The sequence below is a fragment of the Rosa chinensis genome, chromosome 1 (genome assembly GCF_002994745.2).
Source record: "Rosa chinensis cultivar Old Blush chromosome 1, RchiOBHm-V2, whole genome shotgun sequence".
Taxonomy (NCBI): Eukaryota; Viridiplantae; Streptophyta; class Magnoliopsida; order Rosales; family Rosaceae; genus Rosa; species Rosa chinensis.
In genome coordinates, this window is record NC_037088.1 from 31,915,195 (window position 1) to 31,925,234 (window position 10,040).

General features: G+C 35.7%; 1 protein-coding gene and 1 long non-coding RNA gene across 6 annotated transcripts; one reads left to right on the forward strand and one right to left on the reverse strand.

Annotated features, from left to right (window-relative positions):
• The first annotated feature begins 1,658 nt into the window (after nt 1–1,658).
• On the forward strand, nt 1,659–4,628 carry LOC112165128 (receptor-like protein 7). Its single transcript, XM_024301562.1, has one exon. The coding sequence runs from the start codon at nt 1,659–1,661 to the stop codon at nt 4,626–4,628; it is 2,970 nt and encodes a 989-aa protein (XP_024157330.1).
• A 2,273-nt stretch (nt 4,629–6,901) lies between these two features.
• LOC112181919 lies at nt 6,902–9,818 on the reverse strand. 5 transcript variants are annotated; one of them, XR_005806519.1, is made up of 5 exons: nt 9,072–9,818; nt 8,482–8,559; nt 8,056–8,119; nt 7,284–7,966; nt 6,902–7,145 (listed from the first exon to the last, which is right to left on the reverse strand). It is a non-coding gene; the product is annotated as an uncharacterized LOC112181919 (long non-coding RNA). The 5 variants fall into 5 exon arrangements; XR_005806520.1 differs by having other exon boundaries at nt 6,902–7,353; nt 7,902–7,966; nt 9,072–9,782; XR_002929192.2 differs by having other exon boundaries at nt 6,902–7,966; nt 9,072–9,218; nt 9,317–9,777.
• Between the last annotated feature and the right edge of the window lie 222 nt (nt 9,819–10,040).

Below are 10,040 nucleotides of genomic sequence, written 5' to 3' on the forward strand. Positions count from 1 at the left end.
AGAGAGAGAGAGCCACGATGGACTCCGACGAGGGCAAATGAGAAAGGTGCAGGCCTCGTCGACGGCTCTAAGTCGTCGTTGCTGCTCTAGGAGAGAGGTCACTTCAGTTCGACGAGGTCCTTCGTCGAGGAGGTCATCACCGGCTTCGATGAGACCAATCTCCACTGCTCTTGGGTTGGCATGTGTTAATTGCTTAATAATTCATTTTAATTGGATTGCCAAGGTGTTGGTTGAATTCTTAGTTGGATCTGATTTTATTTGTAGGCAAGCTATTTGTTTTGGGATGAATCTAAGGTTCAGGAGCTGAGAAAATGAAGATCCGATTTTTAATTTAATTTCGTGCTAATTTTGGCAAGATGGTTTGTGGGTATTCACAAAAGAAGAGAAGAAGATTGGGGTTGTTGCTCAATTTGCTATCAAACTTTTCTGAGAGGTAAATCAAATTTGCTATCCAATCATTCTGTCATCTTCAAGTTTCTGGAAATATGTTGAAATCCTATGGGAAACAAGACTGAAAGTCTGAAAATGAAGGCGGCAAATGCAAATGAAAGAGGTTGGTTGGGAGCGATGGTGGAGAGAGTGATGATGATGGGACCCATATGTCTGCTAGTGATTCATATCTTTCAAGCATTTGTTTCTCTATTTGTGGTGGTAAAAGAAAAAGAACAAAAAGACTAATTTTTTTTTTTTTTTTTAATGAGGAAAATTATGGTAGTGATAGAGGGAATCATATAGCAGGATTGGACAGTAGTAGGATTAGGCGATGACAAGTAGAGTAGCAGAACATGAGTACAAGTGTAGTAGCAGAACTGGACGAGTACGAGTGCAGTAGCAGGATTGGACGAGTGCAGTAGCAGGATTAGGCGATGACGAGTGTAGTAGCAGAACTGGACTAGCATGAGTGCAGTAGCAGGATTGGACGAATGCAGTAGCAAGATTAGGCGATGACGAGTGCAGTAGCAGAACACGAGTATGAGGGCAGTAGCAGAACTGGACTAGCATGAGTGCAGTAGCAGAATTAGGTGATGACGTTTGCAGTAGCAGAACAAGAGTACAAGCAACATGATTTGAACAAAAAAGAGTTTGGATTAAAGAAAATAATTAAGATTTAGTTATCCATGCATGAAAGTTATAATTGTAAATGTTTTATTGATACATGGCAATAAAGTAACATAGAATTCTGAAGAAAAATAAAAAGTAACATAAAGGGATTAGAAGTCAAAAGAAGTAGTAAGGGTAAAAAAGTAAACTAACTCATTACATTTGACAAGTGGGGAGCAGATTGTCCTTATTTGTAAAATTTAATCCTTATAAAATGATTAGAAGTCAAAAGAAGTAGTTAAGGGTAAAAAAAGTAAATTAACTCATGACATGTGGTAAGTGGAGAGCAGATTGTCTTTATTTGTAAAATTTAGTTCTTAAATGTTTAATTTAATCTTCAAATGATGTATTTGTTAAGTCATCTTTTGTCAATAACTTATATGTAATTTGTTATTAAAAATATGAGTCAGCGTCAGGCCAAAAGAAGAAAAAGAAAAAGGAAAAAAAAAAATTAAAAAAAAAGTGAGTCAATGCATGTCAGTATAAATAGCTATCTATGTTTAATCGTTTCCATACCTATCCAGCAAAGAAATTTTATTACGTAGCCAAACCACATTATGGGATTGTCATCCCGCCAGTGCTTGTCTAATGTCCCCAATATTGGTCTGCTTTCAAGAATTTTAGTTCTATTGTTGTTTCATGTTCTTGGGGCTGGCTCCTTATACTCTAGGCAGCAGCAGCCATCTAGTTGCCATGATGAGGACAGCGCTGCCTTGCTGCAATTTAAGCAAAGCTTTATTATCGATCCATCTGTTTCTTATGATGATGGTTCATGTCCAAAGGTCTCATCATGGAAGACAGCTGAAGGAGATCATAATAGCAACTGCTGCTCATGGGACGGGGTCGAGTGTGATGAAGACACTGGTCATGTGACTGGGCTTGATCTTAGTAGCAGTTGTCTCTATGGCTCCATCAACTCCAGCAGCAGCCTCTTTCGCCTTGTTCATCTCCGGAGGCTGAATCTTGCTGACAACCACTTCAATTACTCTGAAATTCCTACAACAATTAGGAATCTTCCGAGGCTTAGGTATCTCAACCTTTCCTTATCTGTGTTTTCTGGCCAAGTCCCATCTGAAATTACACAGTTGTCCAAATTGTCATCCCTTGATTTGTCTAGAAATCTTCATGCACATTCTGATGAACCGCTGTTGAAGCTGAAAGTACCCAATCTAGCTGGTCTAGTTCAAAACCTAACTAGACTAGAAAAGCTTCATCTCAGTTACGTTAACATATCTTCCAAAATTCCTGATTCATTGGTGAATTTGTCATTTTTGTCATCCCTCACTCTAGGGAATTGCGACTTGTATGGCGAATTCCCAATAAGAATTTTCAAGTTACAATACTTGACATTTCTTAGTGTGAGATCAAACCAAGAGCTTTCTGGTTATTTGCCTGACTTTAATGGAAGTAGTCCTCTCACGTGGCTATCACTCGGAGGCACTAATTTTTCCAGAAATGTTCCTTCATCAATCAGAAAGCTTGACGCATTGAATTACTTGAATTTGGCTGAATGTAGTTTCTCAGGTCCAATTCCTGCTTCACTGGCAAACCTTACCCAACTCAACTATTTGTCACTTGCAACGAATAATTTTGTTGGCGGTCCCTTGTCTTGGCTTGGTAAGCAAACTGAGCTTACCTCTCTCCACCTTACCTCCACCAATTTAAATGGTCCTATTCCAGTTTCTCTTGGAAACCTCACGCAGCTCACTGATCTTTTTCTTGACGAGAATCAACTTAGTGGTCCAATCCCACCTTTGTTAGGTAACCTTAGCAGAGTAACTAACTTAGATCTTAGTGACAACAGGTTGAGTGGTTTAATTCCTGAATCATTGTTCAATTTGAATCTCAGTGAACTTTCGCTATTTGGAAATAACCTTCATGGTAAATTGGACATTTGTAGGCTGCCAAGTACCTTAATACAGCTCCAACTAGGTGGGAACAAACTAGAAGTGTCTCAATCTAAAATTATGAATACAACTCTGTTTCCAAAGCTTTCGACTCTGGTATTGTGTGCGTGCAACATAAACGAGTTTCCAGATTTCCTAAGACATCAACAAAACTTGAATTGGTTGGCGCTTTCCTTTAATAAATTGCACGGTCAAATACCCAAATGGATGTTGAATACAAGCACAGAAAGTTTGATGTTCCTAGACCTTAAGCACAACTTCCTTTCGGATTTTGGCCAACTAAATGTTGTCCTTCCATGGGTTAACCTAAAAGTTTTGTTTGTTGGGCAAAATTTGCTAGATGGATCACCACCCATACCTCCACAGAGCATCATCTATTATTCATTTGACAACAACAATCTTACCGGGGAACTTTCACAATTGATGTGCAATATAAGTACCCTTCAGTACGTTGATTTCTCAAATAACAAGTTGAGTGGCACCATTCCGCCGTGTCTTGGTAACTTCAGTGATGATCTACAAGTATTAGTTCTTAGAAACAACTCTTTCCATGGCACTCTTCCTCAAAGATACAGCAACACAAGCAACCTGAAGATGCTTGATGTCAGTTATAATCAATTGCATGGGAAAATACCGAGGTCACTGGCAAATTGTGTGATGCTTGAGTCTCTTGTTCTGTCAGTGAATAAGTTCAGTGATGTTTTCCCTTTTTGGTTGGCGAGTCTCCCAGAGTTGAAACTCCTAGCGATGCACCACAATGCATTCTATGGTGTGATTGGGAATACCAAAGAAAATCTTCATTTTCCCGAGCTGCGCATTCTTGATCTGTCTTACAATAATTTCAGAGGTGAGTTTCCATCTGAATACATCTTTTCTGGAAATGCCATGAGAGGTATAGTTCTGAGCCAACCCACATATATGGAGGCATCCTCAGATCTGAATATCCCTAATGTTAATGCACCTAGGTTTTCTTATTCTTTCACGGTCACTATCTCAAACAAAGGTTTCGAGAGATACTACGGGCATATCCAAGAAGACCTTGGGGTCATTGATATCTCATCCAATAATTTCCGAGGGAAGATTCCAGAATTCATTGGGAACTTGAAAGGGCTTCGCTTTCTCAACATTTCCAATAACATCTTCAACGGCAGCATCCCATCATTCTTGGAAAATTTGACATTGCTTGAAGCGTTGGACCTTTCACAGAACCAGCTCTCGGGAGAGATTCCTCAGCAACTAGTTCAGCTTACGTCTCTTGCGAATTTTAATGTATCCTACAACAATCTCACAGGTTCTATACCGCAAGGGCGCCAATTTCAGACATTCGAGAACACATCATATAAGGGAAACCCAGAATTGTGTGGAGACCCTTTGACAAGGAGATGTGGGAACTCTATTGCCCCAGCTCAACTGCCACCTTCAAACAGCATTGAAGAAAATGTTTCAGGCTCTGCTTTTGAACTTGACTGGAAATTTGTGTTGGCTGGATTTGGAAGTGGGTTGCTAGTGGGAGTGGTACTTGCAGACGTGGCGATTACACGGAGGCGTGAGTTGTTTCTGGAGATAGTTGGGATGTTGATCAGACTAATGAAAAGGATCAAAAGGCAGAGGAGGTATTAATCGGGAAGTCAAATATAAGGTTGTGCATTTGGTATTGTATGTATGTTCTCTGTTTTTTTTTTTTTCTTTCCATTGTAATCACCTAGCTCTTTGAATAAAAGTTTCGAAATGTTGCTGTATTCCTTATCGTGAGTGCGTGATCTCAGTTGCCTATCTATAGGTTTTGTTGGTTTATGCATGCATTTTGTTCTTGTAGAGCGGAGGTCACCAAGGTTCACTACTTCACTTAAAAGCGAGCACACGACGGAGTTTTAGCCAAATCAAATTCAGTCTTCAATTCCGTTAAATGTGTGACCCTTCAAACAAGAAACAAAGAAACATCCATTGTCAAAACTATAGCCGGGCATTCCCAACCAGTCATGCTTGCAGAGAGGAAAAAGAAATTCCACCAAAAATATTTCTCGTTGGTATCCTCTAATTGTCTAGCTATTTGTTACGCCACTAATTTCACTAGGCTACACCTCCTTAAAAAAATAAATTAATTAATAAAAAATTTTAAAAAGGAAAAATAGAACAGAAGAGGTCCTTATTTCTTTTTGGGCTAAATACTATTTAGTCTCTGAATTTTTGCTGAAAAAACACTTCATTCCCTCGCCTTTTAATTTGACACGTTTACTCCTTATTCTTTCAGTTTTACACCCAATAGGTACATTCCGTTACACTCCGTTAAATTGTGCAGTTAACTTCCTATTTTAAGGATAAAATTACTATCATAACCTTGACTTTCTCTTTCTTTAATTTTTTTAATTGTTTTTATTCTTCTCTTTAATTTTTTTAATTGTTTTTATTCTTCTTTTTATTTTTTCTTTCTTTAATTATTTAATTGTTTTATTCTTCTTTTTTATTTTTTTCTTCTAATTCATACCAATAAAATTACTAATTTTTTTAATTATTTTTATTCTTCTCTTTAATTTTTTAATTATTTTTATTCTTCTCTTTAATTTTTAATTATGTTTATTCTTCTCTTTTATTTTTCTTCTCTTTTAAGGATAAAAATTAGTATTATAGTCCCTCCCTTGTTTCTTTTGTTATGACTAATTTTATTAGGTGAGCCGGAGAAGAGAATTGTTGCTTGACGCCAATAAAATTAGTCATAACTTTTAATATGACTTTTATTAATTTTTTTAATTATTTTTATTCTTCTCTTTTATTTTTCTTCTTCTGATTCGCATCAATAAAATTACTAATTTTTTTTAGTTGTTTTTATTTTTCTCTTTTATTGGTGCCAATCAAAAGAAAAAATTAAGAGAAGAATAAAAATAATTAAAAACTTTGTAATTTTATTGGTGCTAATCAGAAGAAAAAATAAAAGAGAAGAATATAAACAATTAAAAAAATTAATTAAAATCGTATTAAAAGTTATGACTAATTTTATTGGCCTCAAGCAGCAAATTAATTTCTTCTGCGGCTCACCCAAACACCCCATAAAATTAGTCATAATAGAAGAAACATGGAGTAAACGTGTCAAATTAAAGAAAAGAATAAAAACAAATAAAAAATTAAAGAGAAGAATAAAAACAATTAAAAAAATTAAAGAGAAGAATAAAAAAATAAAAAATAAAAATAGTAATTTTATTGGTATGAATCAAAAGGAAAAAAAAGAAAAGAATAAAAACAATTAAAAAATTAAAGAAAGAAAAAATAAAAGAGAAGAATAAAAACAATTAAAAAAAATTAAAGAAAGAGAAAGTCAGGGCTGATAGTAATTTTATCCTTAAAATATGAAGTTAATAGCACAATTTAACGGAATGCAACGGAATTGACCTATTGGGTGTAAAACTGAAAGAACAATGAGTAAACGTGTTAAATTAAAATACGAGGAACTGAAGTGTTTTTTTAACAAAAGCTCAGGGATTAAACAGTATTTAGCCCTTTCTTTTTAGAAGACAATTACGGTGCAATCATTTATCTGTTGAAGTAACAATAAACATTTTCAACAGATAGCAGAAATAAAGTAACATGATAAACATTTTCAACCAATAACAGAAATAATGAAAGTAACATGATAGTGCCGTTGCAATTGGTGAAGTCACAAAGAACCAATTGCTTGCAACGGTAAGTTTCCGTCACAAATACTTTTTTGCGACGGTTTTCTCTTGCCATCTAAAATTTATTGTTTTTGACGGCACATTTACTACGGTTACTTCCGTTGCGATGTGATTTATTTATTTATTTTTTAAATATGGGGCTAATTGCACCATATTTTCATTCTAAGAAGTAAGAACATGCTTTCATTAAAAAAAAAAAAAAAAAAAAAAACTATTATACATGCATCTTAAGTTAAACTACAATATCAAATCCATTCTAACTAAACTAACCAACAATTACAACCTCACAACCTCAAATCAACGAAATAAATAACTAATGCGCACTGTGACACATTGATTAGAATTTCTTCATACATAAAGATTGTGGCACCTCTGTACTAGTTCAGGAGAATAAAGAATTGCAGCACCAAGGTAAGTGTATGTCAGCTTCTGCCTAGGAAACTTTAGCCCTTTTTATGGCTTCTTTGAGCTGTTATCTCGAATATAAGCACAAGAAGTAGGTGAAAAGTGTATGTAGTGAAGAAGTAACAAGATCAGAGTAGTAACACCAAGAACTAATGCAAGTGAGAAAGATATTACTCTATAGGAAAACCAGTTGGTCACTCACCATCATAATGACAGATTGGACGAGAAACAACCAGAGACAGCAAATATGGCTTCACTAGCATGGCTGCATCCTATATACATAATCATTTAAGAGTTCTATGTGCTACCAAATATTCAAGCCATTGACAAGTTAGAGCCCACATGCCGCATGATGATTAAGGTAGTCTAGTAGATCAGTAGTTCAGTACACATGTAATTTTAACTGAAATTTTTTTAGTTCAAACTTGTATTTCACTTGGAAAATATTCTACCTTAGATAATAAAAAATAAAAATAAAAAATAATAAAAAGTACAATAAACTGACTGAAGGAGTATAGAATAGACACACAAGTTCGAATATGAAGTTGTTTGACTAGAACATCCGAGTATTGACAATTAAAATGATAGTAAGGCATATATACCTGCTATAAATAGTACAAAAATACAACTGCAAATAAACTATGTAGAGTCTAGATTAAGTTAAAGTATTGAGAATACAACTGAAATCAAATATCTATTACAGTTGGAACTGAGGACCCAGTAACAATCATGAGCAGCAAAACAACCATTGGCAACTGGAAAACAGTAGTTTAATGATCATATAGTTTAAAGATAGGACTAAAGCTCATAGCTGCCTTACCTAAATTAGTGTTGTAAGCCCTCCACAGAGATTTTTGGCGCGATTTCTGCTATAAATATTGGGACCTGTTGATTGACATTGCTAAATGTTAGGAATATTTTAAAATTTATGTCATCATAATGAATTAAAACCATCGGTTTGTAAAAAGATTTACCACATCAGAAAAAACTCCAATTCCATATCCAGTTAAAAACCTTCCTATCAAGTGAACAAGCTCCCTGCATCAATGAAACGAAAAATCTGTTTTCATCTGCAATAGTTTGTAAGAAAAAAAAAATGCACATTTCTATTTACACTTCAAAGGGAATTGAAGGTAAATGGTCTTTCAAAAAAAAATATGGCAGTATAATAATTACATGTTCATGAGATAACTAGCAGCAACAACATTTGTTGTCATATATCGACCCTCTTGAGAAATATTAAAATGCATAGGGCTTCATGTCATTAACAGGTAAATTCCATAGCAACATCTCTATTTCTTGTTAAGTAATGATGCCGAGTAATTATAAGTTGCAGCACCATGTGCACGAAAGTGTGCGCACTAAATTGGCATATGAAAGGATGAATTTCAAGAATGTACCTTGAACAAGTTAAATAATGTCTGGTTCTTTCTTAAAGCACTGCATCGCTTTAAGCTCCTCTTGATTATAAGAAACAACTGCAGGACCAAAGAAAGAAATCCAAATCAGTGTTATTGAATATCTTTGAAATAATACGTCACAAACTTAAGAACTTCAACTCCATCACAGCATATTCTCAATCAATCGTGCATTAACAATTGTGACACACTAAGAAGAACAATTCTTTTTGATAAATCCACAGAGTCGAGTAATGAACAATATAAGGACAAAGAAAACAATTTCCCACTGCAACTGGAAAATAGAACTTACTAATAAGATATTAAGTTCACACCTAACAGGACGCCGAAACATCTGCCAGGATTTTAAAAGTCCTGCTATCTTTTTTCTTTTTTTTAATTGAAGAGAAACAACAATTATTGAACAAAAAGCATTATACTAAAAAGTGGACAAAAGGACCTAAACTGCAAACAAACCAGCGAAACCAAGCCAGACCGTAAACTACAGCTGCCAGTATTGGACGCTTATAGACACAAGGGGCTATTTATTCCATCCAACTCAGTTCATAACTATCAGATCGATCAGTCAAGACCTGATTGTTTCTGCTCCTCGCTGTGTGGAGCTTCTTCTCCGCCTCGCCGGTCAAATTAGTCAGCGCCGCCCCAATGTTCACATACACATCTTCCCTATCTCCTCAATTCGCCTCTGAATCTCCGTAGTCCCTTCATGAATGCTAACCCTATTCTCGACAGTGATGAATCCCTAACAGTAACCAAATCAAACCCTAGAAATTGAGAAATTGAGAGAATTGAAAATGGAGAAAGTAAAGTCAAGGACCTGTTTGGGGAGCATTGAGGTGTGGGCCTTGCTGCCCATGATGTCATGCTTGTAGAAGACTTTGTCGAAGAAGATGGATTCGGTGGAAGGCTTGACAGCGTCGCTCGATGGCGTCGGTGATGCCCTCCTCGAAGTGAGGTAGAGAAGAGAGATAGGGAGGTGGTAAAGGTTTGCGACGGCAAGACGAAAATGTGTCGCAATTAATAAAATTTGTTACTACGGTAAAGATTTACGGTCGCTAATAATAAAGTTACTTGCTACGGAACATTTGGTGATCAATTGCGTTGGAAATCGCTGCCGGCTGCCGACTGCCGAGGTAAAAAGCTTGCAAATGAGATTTTTTTTTTCAGTAGTGGATCGGCCTTCATAAATATTCCCATCAAATTGACTTGGAGTCAAGAGATGTTGTTTCTAGAATGGCATCTGCTTATCCTTGAATTTAGTTGATCTCAACCCATTTTATTCGTTGGAGGACTTGAAATACTCCCATCTTAACTTATTAGTTACTTGAAGTCATCAAAGAGAAAAATCCTATCTGCAAGATAAATGAATAAGCTTGGTCACAGAGTCTTATGCTGGTGTTTAATGGACCAAAACGAAAAGGATTTAGGATTCAGAAACTCTTGGCACTTGCCTTTTTTTTTTTTGGTCAAACAAATTGAAAATTGTTTTAGGGAATCTGAATATGGGAGAGAATGATATGTACTTTTATTGATAATAAGGG